The sequence below is a fragment of the Berkeleyomyces rouxiae genome, assembly GCF_048999995.1.
Source record: "Berkeleyomyces rouxiae strain 22BRR77 chromosome Unknown BrBRR77_ptg000002l, whole genome shotgun sequence".
Classification (NCBI taxonomy): Eukaryota; Fungi; Ascomycota; class Sordariomycetes; order Microascales; family Ceratocystidaceae; genus Berkeleyomyces; species Berkeleyomyces rouxiae.
In genome coordinates this window covers 4,590,387-4,606,932 of record NW_027396492.1, presented here as the reverse complement: position 1 = coordinate 4,606,932, position 16,546 = coordinate 4,590,387, and the positions used below count along the sequence as shown (strand labels likewise).

Sequence of the window (16,546 nt, the reverse complement as noted above, 5' to 3'; positions counted from 1 at the left end):
TTGCGCTGGCGTTTAGTTTCTGCACTTAATCCTGGGGCGTTGGTGTTCCTATAGATAATAACCCTCTACTCTAATACTCACATATGCATCATCACTTTATGAAATCGAGGTCTTGTTGAGAGTTTGTGTGCTTGTGTAACGTCCAATCCGCAACTAGTCTGAAGTGTTGGAATTATTCACGCGGTGTGAATTGGCCGCTTAGCTGTAAGAGTTGTTTGATTGGGCCACCACATTATTCTGTCCTCATAACTTGTAAGAATTATCGGTTGTTGAGATATATGCATGCCTTAGAAAACTGCCTCGAGCACGGGCGCAGCGACTCAAAGGGACAATCAGGTGCCCGAGATCCTTTTGCGATCAGTGTGAGAATGAAGAGCGTTTAGTGCCCTGACCAGTAAAGTCTGCAATGTTAGTGCTGAAGAAATGGCCAATCCCCAAGCTAGCGCAAATGCGCCTTCGTTTTCGTGTCGGTGCATTTCACCACAGGGCTTTTGCATTATCTCTCTGACTAAGCCAAACAAAAACAGCCGGGCCCTCTGCAGCTATTTCTTGCTTTTCTCGCTGCTTGGCGATTGCTGTTGTCTCCTGCCATCGATACGCCAAGGCGGAGTTGATAGAGATGCGCTCTAGGACTAATGAGAGTGAAGACATTGCCCCATTTTGCTTTTGTCAAAGTTCTTCAAACTCGATTTCAGGAACATCCAACTAGTGCATGTTTTTGACCTTGATATATATGCCTGCTTCTTCTTAGTTGTGTCTATATTTCCACTAACTGATCGTGCCACGCCCCTCTTTTTCAAAGTGTAGCTCCAACTACGTTTTCGCGCCATCCATATATCTCATGTCGAACACGCTTACTGTTCGCAGGAAATACCTGCTCAACTGCATTTGCGCACAGGGCAAGGCGATAGGTTCCTGAAGTAATCCACTTCACTGGTTCCCATCACCATTTATCTCTTTAGCTCACGATCGGTAGGACAGAGACTCTACCCCAACACCATGAAGTGTACAACGCAGAACTTACTGGTGTTGTAATTAGCTCATATTTATGGTTATGGGCCCCTGTATACCTCTCCATCCGTCATTTGATGTATAATGTGGATTGTCGTGGTTATTTAAATAATCGGGAGGGTTTTTTCCCGCTCTTCCACCAGAATTTTGGATGTTCCTCAGCACAGGAAATGTTGTTATTCTTCAACTCGCTGGCTTCTGTCGGCTAATCCGATCGATGTCTGTTTTTTTCTAGAACCATGGGCCTTGGATGGCTCTAGCTTCACGACAAAGCTGTAGTTAGGCTTGAAGTTGGGTGCACTGGTTTTGAGGCATTATAGTTGTCATACGAAAAACACGGTTCTGTCATGTGTCAGTGTAGATTGTAAACTGCTTGGAATCGTGAGAATCATATATAATGTGATTTTCGCAAATTTCTTCCTGCAATTGTTGAATTATACTCATCAGCTCTTTCCCCAGGCTCTTGGTTTAAGCTTGGTCTGTTAGCCATTAGTTTACATCCATTTGCTCCTTTTGCTTTTGTTGATCCTGTTGAGGCCACAATACACGGAGTATGGTTCGCTATTCCTTCACAGTGTCGTTCTTGACACTGGCCTCCTCTTTCACGGGGGCGCTAGCTGTCGCATCAGACTCGAAAAACACTCAGGATGATGGCATGGAGAGAATCTTGGAGAACCGTTGGGTTGTCATGGTCGACCAGGAAACTGTGAGTATCTCGTCAAATTTCAACCGATGTTCAATGCTAATATAAGCACCGTATTTGCAGAATCCATCTGTCTTGCGGGAAAAGCTTAAGCATGAAGACATCACAATCAAGAAGCACTATGATTTCTCTCTTTTCAAGGGTGCTTCGATTGAGCTCATAAACCCGGAGACGTCTGAGGATCTTTTCAACATGCTCAGCAGCTTAGAAGGTGTCATTATTGGCCCAGTCACGAGCTATAGTCTGCCCAATCTAGATGCCTCCATCGTTGAAGATCCCGAAGACCCTGAAGGTCTTTCTAAGCGGGATTTCTCCGAAGTCGATACCATCGACCCTGCCACCGGCCTCAACTTCGACTCCACACACGACATGACGCAGGTTTCTAGGCTTCATGCGATGGGCCGCCGTGGCAAGCATGTCAATGTCGCCATTATTGACAGTGGTGTATGTGATTTGGAATCCTAACTTTCGTGTCATGGTCAAGCGTTGAATTAACATAACTCACAGATTGACTACCTGCATCCCGACCTCGGCGAATGCTTTGGACCTAGATGTCTTGTTGAACGTGGCCACGACTTTGTCGGCGACAACTTTGATGGCTCTTCACCTCCTGACCCTAGCTTTTACCCCATGGATTGCGCTGGCTCTGGCACTTACATGGCTGGTGTGATTGCGGCCCAAGGTAAACAATCGAAGTTCACCGGAGCCGCCCCCGAAGTTTCTCTGGGTGCCTACAAGGTCTTCGGATGCCATAGGATAACCCATAGTGATATCCTCATTGAAGCCTTCAATAAGGCCTATGAAGACGGTGCCAATATCATTACATCATCTATCAGCCGCCCTTCTGGCTGGGCAAATGACCCCTGGGCCCTGTTGGTGCAGCGCATCATTGACATGGGTGTGCTTTGTATCCTGCCAGCTGGAAACGATGGTGCCAAGGGGCTGTTTTATGCTGCTGACACCGCTTCCGCTAAGGGTTCTTTTGCTGTTGGCGCTGTGGACAACACCAACACGCCGAAACTTACCATCCCTTCTACCTACAGGGTTGACGGTGGCGACCCGATAGACTTCGAATGGACAAAGGGCAGACCTTACAAACACTGGGGCAATGTCCAAGATTATGAAGTTTTCCCTGTCAACCTTGACACTTCCGCAGAGGCTCAGGGCTGCTCTGCAGATGACTACGGTTCAGAGTCTTACCCCAACCTCAAAGGCAAGGTCGTACTTGTTCGCCGTGGTGGCTGCGAAATTATCAAGAAAGCCTTCATCGCGTCTGCACTAGGCGGTCATTATGTTATTGTGTACAACAACGTTTCAGGTACCATTGAGTTGCCTGCGACTGAGGTTCCTAGGCTTAGAGGAATAGCTATGGTTACACCTGAGATGGGCGAATTTTGGGTCAAGGAGATGGCTGATGGCAAGAAAATTACGCTGAACATGGCCAACCCCCGCAACATCATCCCCAAGCTCTCGGTTTCATCCAACACTGAGACTGGTGGCTCCATGACTTCGATCAGTTCCTGGGGCCCGACGTGGGATATGGACGTCAGTCCCTTGGCCAGCGCCCCTGGAGGTAACGTTCTGTCGACATACCCTCGGGCTTTAGGTAGCTATGCTGTTCTTTCTAGCACGTCGCTGGCTGCATCCATGCTGACTGCTGTTGCGGCTCTGGTTGGCGATGCCCATAAAAACTTCAACCCCCAAATCCTGGAAAGCCTGCTTACCAACTACGCTATTCCGCAAGCTTCCAACATTGTCACGGGCACTGACAGCAGTAAATATCTTGCACCAGTCCCACAACAGGGTGCCGGCCTAGTGCAGGCTTACTCTTCTGCATTTGGCAAAGCAATCTTCTCGAAACCGTACATCTCTTTCAACCCCGACAACACATTCCAAGAGACCATCCAGTTCGAAATTATCAATCTTGGCGACACCCACATATGGTACAAGGTTGCCCACATGCCTGCCCTCACGGTTTATGCAAAGGAGTCTTCCGATGATCGTGGCTTCAGTCACTATCCTAACAAGATGGATCCAGCTTATGCTTCTGTCACTATCTCTGAGGAGGAATTTTTACTAGGTCCCAATGAAAAAAAGATCTTGACTCTCACGGCAAGCCCCCCCGAGGGCCTTGACCCCAGGGAGGTGCCGGTGTGGTCTGGTTATATGACTTTTACAGATAACGACAAGACTCAAATGGTTCTTCCATACCAGGGCATGACTGGCTCCTTAAAGGATATCCCTACTTTCGTTGATACCAGAACTTACTTGACTTTCATTCCTGGAAACGAAGCCAAGCCTTACGAAAAACAGTGCCATCTTCCTATTAAATCAATTGAGCGTTGGGCTCTTCCCGCCCAAGGTACAACTAAAGCCAACGCGCCTGCTGGTGTAGAGCTTCCTGGCTTCCAAGTCAAGCTGGCCACTGGAACCCCTCTGCTACTTGCTGATTTGGTGCCTATTTCAAGGCTGTCCTGGCTCGCCAGAACTAAGACGGTTCTCGGAGCCAGAACTATGGGTAGCCATCCGTCCTTCCCTAAACGATTCTTGACCCGTGATACCTTTGTCTATTCCTTTGATGGACGACTAGCCGATGGTACATATGCTCTTACTGGTGAGTATAAGTGGCTCTTGCGAGCGTTAAAAATCGGTGGCAACCCCAATGATCCCAAAGACTACGAGTCGATCGAGACCCGTAGCTTCCAAATTGTCTATGAGGACGAGGTGGATGCTGCTGTGACAACTGCACTGCGGTCTAAGACGAGGCCGGAGCTTTTCCCTGTTGTCCGCTATCCGGGGCTGATTTTCTAAAGAACAACTTTTGAGGTTGAATGGCTAGTAGGCTAAAAGGCACGCGCTCGTGTTTCCCTGATGTCTTTTTCCCAGGATGTCACGGTGAAGATTATGATGGTTCTCTTTTTGTCAGTTAGATTTTTGCTTTCACATTACACCGCTAGATATATCTGTTTTTCTAGTCATTATTCTGGTGCAACTATTTTAGAGCCCGCGAGGCCTATCGGTGTTTTGTGTGGTCAGTCATCATATAGCCAACTAGGCAGTGGTTCATTTCACACAGCTTTGCTGCAAAATAGAAACTATCAGACAACTAAGTAGGACCCGTGATGTCCACCATCAACCAGACATTGTTTTCTCGGTGATATTCGCCAGGGCACGAGGTAACTGTCAGGTGTACGTACGGACTTTTCGCCGCCATCTTCGGTACCTTCATTGCGGAATTAAGTCTTGTTGGCAAGTGGGAGCCAATTTTTGTTAAAAACCGGCGTAATAATAATCATGCGACATGCAGGGAACATGATTTCATCCAACCGCTTTAGGGCTTCTTGTGTCTGCAAGACTTTTTTTGGGACGAGTTGTTGGTGTATTGCGAGTGCAAACCCTTGATTCTACTAGCTTAGGGTTATCTCACAATTCCATCTAAGTTGTCTCCAACATCGCGACAAAACTTCAACCCACGTCTGACACAAGACAAATGAATGTGCCATCATCATCTCCTTGTAAGTTTTGCCTTCCACCTCCATCGTGACACGGTCACGGACATCACCTATCATCAGCATGAAAGTATCAGCAATTATCTCTTATGCTAGCAATGGAAGTTTGCCTTCCGCAGCGAAAGACTTATGAGCTACCTCTTAGACTGAGATCTGATCACGAGGATTTTAGACATAAATAATGGCTCTTTCTCTCTATCTAGTGTATGTAGCTATGGACTTGTAATTCATCGATCATTGTTCTTTCATTTTAGGATCATTGACTCAGCACCTCTATTTAACTATTGAACTTGTCACGATCCAGAAGCAACTTCTGTGAAGGACAACAGTGAGTCCTCCAATCTACAACTGACAGAAACTAGCAAATAACCGTGATCGAACCAAGTACATCAGAGGGTGTTCTACCCCCAAAGGTGGGGAAGTATTTATATCCAGACCATACATGGAAAAGGAGTGGAATTCCCGTGTGTCCTAATCATGTGATAGGAGTGACCATCCATTAACCCTAGCGCCTCGTAACACATTGTTCCTTTCATCCACCATCAACATCGATTCTTGGCGCCATAACCCTATCAGGTTTCATGCGAGTAATGAATAAAAAAAAACGTCGATTCTGCCCTGGCTAACTAACAAAATGTCAAAGCGTATAAACTGCCACTGCGCCAAAAAGACGAACGTTCATTTGGACTTGCTTACTTAGTAGGGCTTCTATCTTCCATTATGTACGCTGGGCTCTCATGGCCACTGTGCTGTATGCTAACTGGGTAACTTGGCTTCTTCGTAGTGATCCTAACAGCGATAGTTTGACACAAAGCACGGCCCGAGATGCCAACCCATTCTTGTCCTCACTTGGTCTTTACGTCTTTGAAGAAAAGCCTATTCTGCCTGGGTATCCAGAGCCTTGGTTTCTGTCAAACTATCGCTGTTGGGATTACTACGAAGAGGCCAAGTTACCCAGTTAGCATACAGCACAGTGGCCATGAGAGCCCAGCGTACATAATGGAAGATAGAAGCCCTACTAAGTAAGCAAGTCCAAATGAACGTTCGTCTTTTTGGCGCAGTGGCAGTTTATACGCTTTGACAGTTTCTATCGGTCAACCCGACCGTGCTCGATGATGGTAGTTTATGAGCTGCAGATGGCTCCATCTTCACATGGACTGCATGTCGATTCTAAGGCATGAACGATGCATTATCAAGATAACAAACGGAGGTTAAGAGTTTTTTGGTCAACAGCTTGGCATCTTGGCATTATTGTCATGATATATAGAAGCTTATTCGACCAGCTTTTCTTGAGTGTAGTTTGATTGTTCGTCCTCGTTGGTTCTTCTTCTGGGCGCTTGGATCAATCTTGACCAACTGATCTTTTTATTTGCCATCTCTTCTTTTCTTACTTCATTGTTGTCACGAATAACTGAGTATGGTTCGTTATCCGTTGACAGTGTCACTGTTGGCACTGGCCTCCTCCTTGACTGGAGTGATGGCAAAAGCAACAGAGGCAACAGATGTCCAGGGCAACCTCTTTGGGACTGTCGTTAGAAACCGCTGGATTGTAGTGGTTGATGAGAACACTGTGAGTAAAATTCATAGTCTAGAAGAAGGCTGCATACTCACTTTTGCTTTGTGCTTGTAGGACCCGGCTCCTTTGAGAGAAAAGCTTAAACATGATGACATCAAAATCAGAAAGGACTTCGACTATCCCATATTCAAGGGTGCCTCTATTGAGATCACAAACCCCGAGACATCTGAAGACCTGATTGAAATGCTCAACGGTCTGTCGGGTGTCACAATTGATCCAGTCAAAAGGATGGCTCGATCCATCTCTGATGCCTCCCCCGTTGAAAACTCTGAAAACCCCGAGCGTCTTCACAAGCGTGATCCATCCGAAGTCAACACTGTAGATCCCCTGACCGGCCTTAATTTCGATTCAACTCATGACATGACACAGGTCACCAAGCTACACAAAGCAGGTTATTTCGGGGGCGGTGTCAATATAGCTATTATTGGCAGCGGTGTATGTTAATTTACGATTGTCCTCCATCACCCGGCTATCCCACGATGTAATCCAAACTAACAAGGCCAATAGATTGATTACTTACATCCTGATTTGGGTGGCTGCTTTGGAACTGAATGTCTAGTTGATCGTGGCTACGACTTTGTTGGCGATGATTATGACGGCTTCTCAGAGCCCGTTCCTGATGATGACCCAATGGATTGTGCCGGTTCTGGTACTCACATGGCTGGTATCATTGCCGCTCAGGGGAAACAATGGAAATTCACCGGAGCTGCCCCTGAAGCTACCCTGGGTGCCTACAAAGTATTCGGTTGCAATGGCGCTGTCAACACTGATATCCTCATTGAAGCCTTCTATAAGGCCTATGAAGACGGCGCTGGTATCATAACATCATCCATCAGCCGTCCTTCAGGGTGGTCCAATAATCCTTTGGCTGAAATGATCCAGTGGATCGTCAAAAAAGGTGTTCCTTGCATTATGCCTTCTGGCGATGACGGCAACAGGGGTCTGTTTTATGCGTCTGACACTGCATCTGCTAAAGGTGTCTATGCTGTAGGCTCGATCAACAACGTCAACACGCCAAAACTCGCAATCCCCTCAAATTACTCCATTGATGGTGGCGAACCTATTGAGTTCCAATGGACCAAAGGAAGGCCCTACAAACTCTGGGACAATGTCCAGGATTACCAACTCTTCCCTGTTGGCCTCAATGCCTTTTCTTCCAACAACGGCTGCTCCTCACAGGATTATGGCAGCAACTCTTTGCCAAACTTGGACAATAAGGTCGTGCTGATTCGTCGTGGCGGTTGTAAGATGATTAAGAAGGCTTCTATTGCTAGTGAACTCGGCGCCAAGTATGTCATCATCTACAATGATATTCCAGGCACCATAGAGATACACGCTTCCCACCTCCCAAACCTCAAAGGTATTGCAATGGTTGAGGCAGAGGTGGGCGAAGCCTGGATCAATGAGATTGCTGCTGGCAAGACCATTACCCTCACCATGGCCAATCCCTGGGAAGTCATGCCCAAACTTTCCATCGAGGCTAACACATATACTGGTGGCTATGTGTCTGACTTCAATTCCTGGGGTCCTACCTGGGACATGGATCTTCGCCCTCTGGTCAGCGTCCCCGGTGGCAACATTCTCTCCACATACCCCCGAGCAAAGGGCAACTATGCCGTCATGTCAGGCACTGCCATATCGGCACCTCTATTAGCCGCTATCACCGCTCTGGTTGGGTCTGTTCGTGAAAGCTTCCGTACTAAAACTACCGAAAGCTTATTGGTCAACTACGCGGTTCCTAAGTACACTAGTGTCGTGACTGATCCTGAAGATAGCAAGTTCATAGCACCGGTCCCTCAACAGGGCGGTGGTCTCGTGCAGGCCTATGATGCTGCTTTTGGAAGCACCTTTTTCACCAAGTCGCACATCTCTTTCAACCCCGACAACGAGTTCCAAAAGACTGTCCAATTTGAGATTATCAACTTTGGCGAGGACGATCTGTCGTACAAGGTCGACCATATGCCAGCTCTTACAGTCTTCGCCAAGGACACACCCTACGAGTCCAAATTTGGCTATCTTCCCAACAACATGGATCGAGAGTATGCTTCGATTACTCTTTCCGAGTATGAATTTACCTTGGCTCCTATGGAGAGAAAGACCTTGACCATCACAGCAGAGGCCCCCAAGGACCTAGATCCCAATCAACTACCCGTTTGGTCTGGTTATATGGTATTCACAACTTCCGATGACGCTCAGATGGTTCTGCCGTATCAAGGATTAACTGGGTCTCTGAAAGATACTCGGATGTTCCATTACAGAGAGACCTTCTTGACCTTTATTCCCGGTGATGAGGCCAAGCCTTACATTGATTATTACCATGAGCCTATCATGACAAACGAGCGTTGGATCCTACCTGCCCAAGGCACCGCCAAAGCCAGCGCGATTGAGAGCACCGAAAGCGTTCCTCTTGGAATAGAGCTCCCCGGTTTCCAGATCGAGCTAGTAGTTGGAACACCCTTGTTGCGTGCTGATTTGATACCCGTCTCACAGCCGACCTCGTCTTTCAGAACAAGGCGTGTACTCGGAGTAACGACCATGGGTACCCACCCCTCCTATCCCGAAAACTTCCTGACCCGTAACATCTATGTTAGCTCTTTTGATGGACTTTTGGCCGATGGCAGATACGCCCCTCCTGGTGAATACAGATGGCTCATCCGGGCGTTGAGAATCGGCGGTAACCCTAAAGATGCGTGGCACTATGACTCTGTGGAAACAAAAAGCTTCAGGATTACTTATGAGAACTTTGTTAATCCTGAAGTAGTTGCCGCAGAACGGGAGAAGGAGCGACCAGAGTTTTTTCAGATAACTAGTAAATAGTATGGAACTAAGCTTCTGATCGTGGATGGCTTTTGGTGGTTGGAAGATACACGTCAGGGATGACTCTTCCCAGAACAGCAAAATGAAGTCACTGAAAGTTGTCAATGGTTGATAGTATGGGAGTTGTGATTTGCTTTTATGATAGTTACTAGAAATTACGCTAGTTAACAGCCACCAGCTTCAATGCTATGATGTATATAGCCAGCCGTTCTGAAAGTCGAAGTTCCTATCGATTTCCATATTTACTCTGCAAGTGCACCCTGTGCCCTGTTCCATGTGCCCAGCTTCATCTTTTGGCGCAACCAGGGCTCTAAGATGGAGGCAGATTCCACTGAAGATCCCGGTGATGCGAGGCTAGGTTGAAGCCAACTATGTAGATCATGTTACGCTGGGCTTCTATGGGGAGAAGAGCGCCAGGCTGACACTGACATTTGTTTATGTATCGTTGCTGGCATCTGTGGGCTAGTTAATCAGTCGTAACTAATAATCCTGGTAGCTTTGTGAGAAACTGGCGTGGGGGTACAAGTACCTGTGTACAATAGTCATAACACAAGCATATAAATTGCTTCTATATTCGGGCGAGAGTCCTTGCGCTCGGCTGCGAAGCGGAAAATGGGCTCAAAGTCTAGAATCTATGCCTTGGCCCGGGGAGTCTTTCGCTGACAAAGTTTCTTGTGTTGGCATTATTCTCTTTTATCATTTGTGCAAGTAAGCCATCTCCAGCGCTTCGTGAAGAGTGCGGTTGTGTGACATGCATTTTCAGCAGCACCGTATTTCTGACCAGGCATCAGCCACATTTTCGGCGTCAACAATGTTTGCCTCCATTGACAGCTGTCAGCTCAATTTGCAGAGCTGTCACGGGCCGCACAATAGGACCCACATGGCTACCAAAACAACTCTAATGTTATCACCGAAACTTCCTGAAAAGCACGTCAAGACTTGCATATCTGACTATCTCCACGTCCAGCTACTCATTTCCTGGTATAAATAGAAGCAGTTACGTGCGGCGCTGAAGAGTTCCTCTCTGCACTTGCACCTTATCCGAATCATGCAATTCAACGAGGCGATAACGTATCTCTGACGCCATGCTGTAATAGGGTTCATCAGATCCCCAAGATCCCTTTGTGGTCAGTGTCAGGTCTCGCCTGGCTAGTTGAAGAGCGTTTAGTGGCCCGTTCAGTGACGTCGGTGAAGTAAACGGCCGTAAAGGCACTCGTAGCGTAGATAACAAAATATTCCGATGTTGTTAGAATTGAGCTTTTTGCTCTGGGGAATTCAAGTAATGAGAGAGAGTGCGGGTGTATCAAGTGTCGAAAGAGCCGGCAAAATGATATTTGATAGATTTTCTAACTACAGTTATAACTATTAACTATGGTAACTAGGAGAGGTGAGTTTGAGTTTCAAAATAGTATTGCACGCGGTGCTAGCGTCTTCGGTTTTCCTCCATCCCGATCTAGCTATCAAAGTAACAGCACTTTATAACAGCGGTGCCCATTACTCCATGCTACCTGGCCACCTACTACAAGTATATGCCTTCCTGGTTCCTGTTGGTCGAGGCAAAGAGTATCCAGTGCCGCGGGCCGATGGGCAGTTGATGGCTTTAGCTCAACCTAAAGTACCTTAGTTCTACAATATGTAAATGTAACTAGTTAACTACTGAAAGAGGTAACTAAGCATCAATGTATTAGCATTCGAGGGATACAGGTCCCCGGCAACATGTCGGCAGAGAGTTTGGCAGCTTGGCAGATCGCCATCCTAGAAGCAATATATAACGCTACTCTCATCTATCTTTCTTTTCCGCGTGCTGGACTCGACTCGCCATCTCTCTTTCCACAGCTCACATCTGAAGCCCAGTCTATTCCTTCTTCTTATTCTCCTTCTCACTCACCTCTACAACCCACGGAGTATGGTCCGCTCATCACTCACAGTATCACTCTTGACACTGGCCTCCTCCCTGACAGGAGTGTTGGGAAAATCAGTAGAAGCAGAAAGCTATGTGGAGAGAGTCACAGAGAGAATCGTTGATAACCGTTGGATTGTGACGTTCGACAAAGATGCCGTAAGTACATTGTGTGAGTTTGCAGAGCCCAGCATGCTAATACAAATGTCACATTTATAGGATGCGCCTTCTTTGAGGGAAAGACTGATACACGATGATATTAAAATTAGAAAGGACTTCGACTATCCCATATTCAAGGGCGCATCTATTGAGACGACAAACGCTGAGACATCTGAAGATCTAGTTGAAATGCTCAATGGGTTGTCGGGTGTCACAATTGATCCAGTCAAAAGGATGGCTCGATCCATCTCTGATGCCTCCCCCGTTGAAAACTCTGAAAACCCCGAGCGTCTTCACAAGCGTGATCCATCTGAAGTCGACACTATAGATCCCCTCACCGGCCTCAACTTCGACTCCACTCATGAAATGACCCAAGTTTCCGACCTTCATAAAGCTGGCTTCCGGGGAAAAGACGTCAATATCGCCATTATTGGCAGCGGTGTATGTTTACGACCCATCAAATGCTCATACTTTGGTACCTTTTGAAACTTCAAGCTAGCTAACACAATATATACAGATTGACTACTTGCACCCCGACCTCGGTGGTTGCTTTGGACCTGGATGTCTAGTTGACCGTGGGTATGATTTCGTCGGGGACGATTATGACGGCTTTTCAGAGCCCGTTCCTGACGAGGACCCAATGGATTGTGCCGGTTCTGGTACTCACATGGCTGGTATCATTGCCGCCCAGGGAAAGCAATGGAAATTCACCGGAGCTGCCCCTGAAGCTACTCTGGGAGCCTACAAGGTCTTTGGATGCCGTGGAAATGTCGACACTGATGTTCTCATTTCCGCCTTTTACGCTGCCTACGACGATGGAGCCAAGATCATTACATCGTCCATTAGCCGGCCCTCCGGATGGTCCAAGGATCCCTTGGCCATTATAATTCAGCGGATCATTGATCAAGGCGTCCCCTGTATTCTACCTTCTGGAGATGATGGTGAAAAGGGCTTGTTCTATGCTTCTGATACTGCCTCTGCCAAAGGCGCCTTAGCAATTGGTTCTGTGGACAATGTTAACACACCAAAACTCACCATTCCCTCGACCTACTCTATCGATGGTGGCTCCCCAATCGAGTTCGAGTGGATGAAAGGTAGACCCTACAAATCCTGGGGCGAGGTTCAAGGGCTCGAAGTCTTTGCTGTTGGATTTGATACCTCGGCCACTGCCAATGGCTGTTCAGGAAAGGACTACGGTAGCAAGCCGTATCCTAACCTAGATGGCAAAGTCGTACTAGTTCGCCGAGGCGGCTGCGAGTTTTTGAGAAAGGCCTACATTGCTAGTGCACTTGGTGCCAAGTACGTCATCATGTATAACGATGCTCCGGGCACAATGGAAGTATACGCTTCCCGTATCTCGAAACTGAAAGGGGTCGCTATGGTGACGCCTGAGATGGGCGAAACCTGGATCAAGGAGATCGCCACTGGCAAGAAAATCACCCTAAACATGGCAGACCCTTCAGAAGTCATTCCCAAGCTTTCTATTTCTGCCAACGCAAAAACCGGTGGCTCCATGTCCAAATTCAGTTCTTGGGGTCCTACTTGGGACATGGATCTTCGTCCTCTGGTCAGTGTCCCTGGTGGTAATATTCTATCGACATACCCTCGCGCTATGGGCAGCTATGCCGTCATGTCAGGCACCGCTATGGCGGCGCCTTTACTGGCCGCCATAGCGGCTCTGATTGGTTCTGCCCGTGAAAACTTCCATCCCAAGGTTATTGAGAGTCTTCTGGTGAACTACGCATCTCCCAAGCACATCAGCCTTGATGATGGCTATAGAGTTTCAGACTATCTTGTGCCCATCCCTCAACAAGGCGCTGGTGTTGTGCAGGCTTACGATTCTGCATTTGGAGATATTGTCTTTGGCAACTCATACATCTCCTTCAACACCGACGACCACTTTGAGGAGATTGCCGAGTTTGAAGTGATGAACGTTGGCAAGACTGAGGCAACCTACAAGATCGAGAACACGCCTGCTCTCACAGTCTTTGCCAAAGAGTCCCAGAGCCAGGGCGATTTCAATACCATCCCGAACAAAATGGAGAAGGCCTATGCATCATTTCTCTTTTCTTCAAGCGAGTTCACCTTGGGTCCTATGGATCGTAAACTTTTCATGGTCAAAGCAACCCCTCCTCCGGATCTCAATCCCAAGGAGCTCCCGGTGTGGTCTGGTTTCCTGACTTTCACAGGCTCCGACGATAGCAAATTGACTCTCCCATACCAAGGAATGACAGGCTCTTTGAAGAAGACCCCGATATTCCACGAGAGCAAAACCTTTTTGACCTTCATTCCTGGAAATGAGGCCAAACCTTACAAGAGACAGCGTCATATTCCCGTGCGCTCTACCGAATTCTGGGTTCTTCCACCCCAAGGCGCCATCAAGGCTAGCGGCCAAGGCCAAGCCAGAAACTACCCCGCTGGCGTAGAACTTCCTGGCTTCCAGATCAAACTAGCACTGGGCACCCCTTTGCTACGTGCTGATTTGATACCTGTCTCACAGCCGGCCTCATTTTTCAGAATGAAAAAGGTCCTTGGGCTGCCCACCATGGGCCAACATCCTTCCTTCCCCAATCAATACATTACTCGCGGCACATATACCCATGCTTTCGATGGGCTGATGTCTGATGGACGATACGTTCCACCTGGAGAATACAAGTGGCTATTCCGGGCGTTGCGAGTTAGCGGTGACCCTCAAAATCCCAGGGACTATAGCGCCGTCGAGTCCACAAGCTTCCACATCACGTATGAGAACCTTGTGGGTCCTGAAATAACAGCTGCGGTGCGGTCTAAGGAGAGACCAGCTCTCGCTCAGGTAGTAAGCTTCATGGAATTGGGGTCTTGAGGATGGAAATGCAGTGAGATTCAAGTGACCAAGGGAGGTACCCGAGATGGCTCGGGTATTGCTTCTCAACATGGCAAGATGAAGCGGATAGTGGATTTGATTTCAAAAAATTGTTCTTTTATGGTTCCAAGCGTGCGTTATTGTAGTAATATTGGGCTAGCTATCGGCAGTCTGGTTTTCTTTTTCGCATGATAAGTCCGATAGCTACACTCAGGTGCAAGTTGTTGTGATGTTTTTAGTCGGTGTCTTAAATCTTCCACATCGGGCAACAGCGACGACTCAGGTGGAAGAAGTCCCAGCATTATCACGAAAGCGGAAACATCTGAGATCTCGCCTAGATGGTGACGTCAAGAGTGGGAACAAAGGCCCTTGTTCTCGAGTACCGAGTACCGAGTCCACGAGTCTTCAAAGCTTCAAGTTCTCAATTCAGCCAAGTACTTTCCATATCCAGCGCCCAGCCTGTTTATCTGATTGGCTAGCAAGTTGGTGTCTCAAGTCGTTTTTATACCTACAGGGCAGCCTTGCTCTTTTGTGTTACACTTGTTGAGCCACCAACAGCTGAAAAGAAAAGCAAGTCCATAGTGAGGCCAATGGATGAGTGAGGGTCTCAAGAGTCTTATTCATTCAAAGTTGCCTATTCGGGTCCCTGTCGATTTTGTCCATGGTTTGCTACTTTGCGACTAGAACGCTGACACTGACACTAGCACCGCCCCTATTCCGCTTTCTCAGCTACCATATCTCATCTTCAAGGGGTTCCATACATGGCAGACGGCTTCTCACGCTGACTGGTCATAATCAACAGTGGTTTAAATTGCTGCAAAGTCGCACATATACACACACACACCACTAGACAGATACTCTCTTACTTGGAGATGGCCTGAATCGGAGCATGCGATGCGAGCTGTTCCTCAAGGCTATTAACTCGATTGGTGCTACAATACGAAGGAAGGAGTAAGGTGGTCTCTTCTCTCCTCTCCATTTGCGGGCGGGCTCGCAAATGATTCCACATCATTGGCGTGAGATGGGACATACATGAGTTCTGGTGATCAACGGGCAGCTGGACGCCCACGCTCATCTTTTGTGACTCCTCCCTCCCTCTGCAAAATGAGGAGAAGGCTGATGATATAAAGAGGGACCTCCGGCTGCAAGCGGGGTATTAGTCTTGTTCCTTTCACTCACTCTCTACTACACAACCCAGCGCATCTTATCTTCACCGCATTCTTACTCTGCTGCTTATTCCCAGATTCTCCGCTGCTACTTCCCTCTGACTAATGGGTGTATTCGCCTTCAGACCGTCTCCCAAGACTACGGGTGAGCGTGGTCTGCCACTCAATTTCACCATCACCGACACCAGCAACTCGCACTCGGGCATGCTGTACATGTGCAGTCTGACCGCAACCTCAACGCACGCGACCCCCAGGGCCGGCGAGATATCAAGTTTCACGGGCCCGGGGACTGTCGAGGCCCAAGCCGGTCCTGTCGCTTTCCACTTTGAAGGGGTCGTCTTCCATCAGAGTGGAGACTACAGCCTGCAGTTTCATGTACAGCGCATGGCCTCTGATCTACGGACCTTTGATGTTGTGGAGGTGCTCACCCACACCTTGACCATCTACTAGTTGGCAGTTTCGGCTAGCATAATGACGTACGTGGCTTGAGTATGAGCAATATGTATATGTATGTATGTATGTATGTACATATGTCTATAACTGTAGTTATGGATATACAGATGCATGTCTGTGTGTGCTGCTGCTGCTGCGCTGTTCCATGGTATCTGTTTGCACTAGCCACTGACATCCCCCTCTATTTCAGTTCACTTACAAGCCACAGCGCCCATCCTCTATCGGGGGTGCGCTGTCGACTTCACTGGTTTGCCATCGCATGGCATAACATATGGACAGGCCCAGCTCCAGGTTGTTGCCCGAAGCCCGCATATACATACATAGACAAGCCCATAGATATCCTGTTCCATATAAAGCTTACCATCTCCTTGTCCTACCGCCTCTCCTATTCCCGCTCTGTGTGTAGACAA

The 16,546-nt window shown here is 47.9% G+C and overlaps 4 protein-coding genes across 4 annotated transcripts; all 4 read left to right on the top strand.

Moving 5' to 3' along the window:
- Positions 1-1,564: 1,564 nt before the first annotated feature.
- BROUX77_002866 (uncharacterized protein) lies at positions 1,565-4,525 on the top strand (the record flags this gene model as incomplete). The annotated part of the gene is made up of 3 exons (XM_073747453.1): positions 1,565-1,717; positions 1,778-2,158; positions 2,222-4,525. The coding sequence occupies 3 exons, from the start codon at positions 1,565-1,567 to the stop codon at positions 4,523-4,525; spliced, it is 2,838 nt and encodes a 945-aa protein (XP_073607948.1).
- A 2,175-nt stretch (positions 4,526-6,700) lies between these two features.
- On the top strand, positions 6,701-9,616 carry BROUX77_002865 (uncharacterized protein; the record flags this gene model as incomplete). The annotated part of the gene is made up of 3 exons (XM_073747452.1): positions 6,701-6,793; positions 6,854-7,234; positions 7,307-9,616. 3 exons carry the CDS (start codon positions 6,701-6,703, stop codon positions 9,614-9,616), a joined length of 2,784 nt encoding a protein of 927 aa, XP_073607947.1.
- A 1,906-nt stretch (positions 9,617-11,522) lies between these two features.
- Positions 11,523-14,517, top strand: BROUX77_002864 (uncharacterized protein; the record flags this gene model as incomplete). The annotated part of the gene is made up of 3 exons (XM_073747451.1): positions 11,523-11,675; positions 11,736-12,116; positions 12,193-14,517. The coding sequence occupies 3 exons, from the start codon at positions 11,523-11,525 to the stop codon at positions 14,515-14,517; spliced, it is 2,859 nt and encodes a 952-aa protein (XP_073607946.1).
- Positions 14,518-15,788: 1,271 nt separating this feature from the next.
- Positions 15,789-16,133, top strand: BROUX77_002863 (uncharacterized protein; the record flags this gene model as incomplete). Its single annotated transcript, XM_073747450.1, has 1 exon — positions 15,789-16,133. One exon carries the CDS (start codon positions 15,789-15,791, stop codon positions 16,131-16,133), a length of 345 nt encoding a protein of 114 aa, XP_073607945.1.
- Positions 16,134-16,546: the final 413 nt, after the last annotated feature.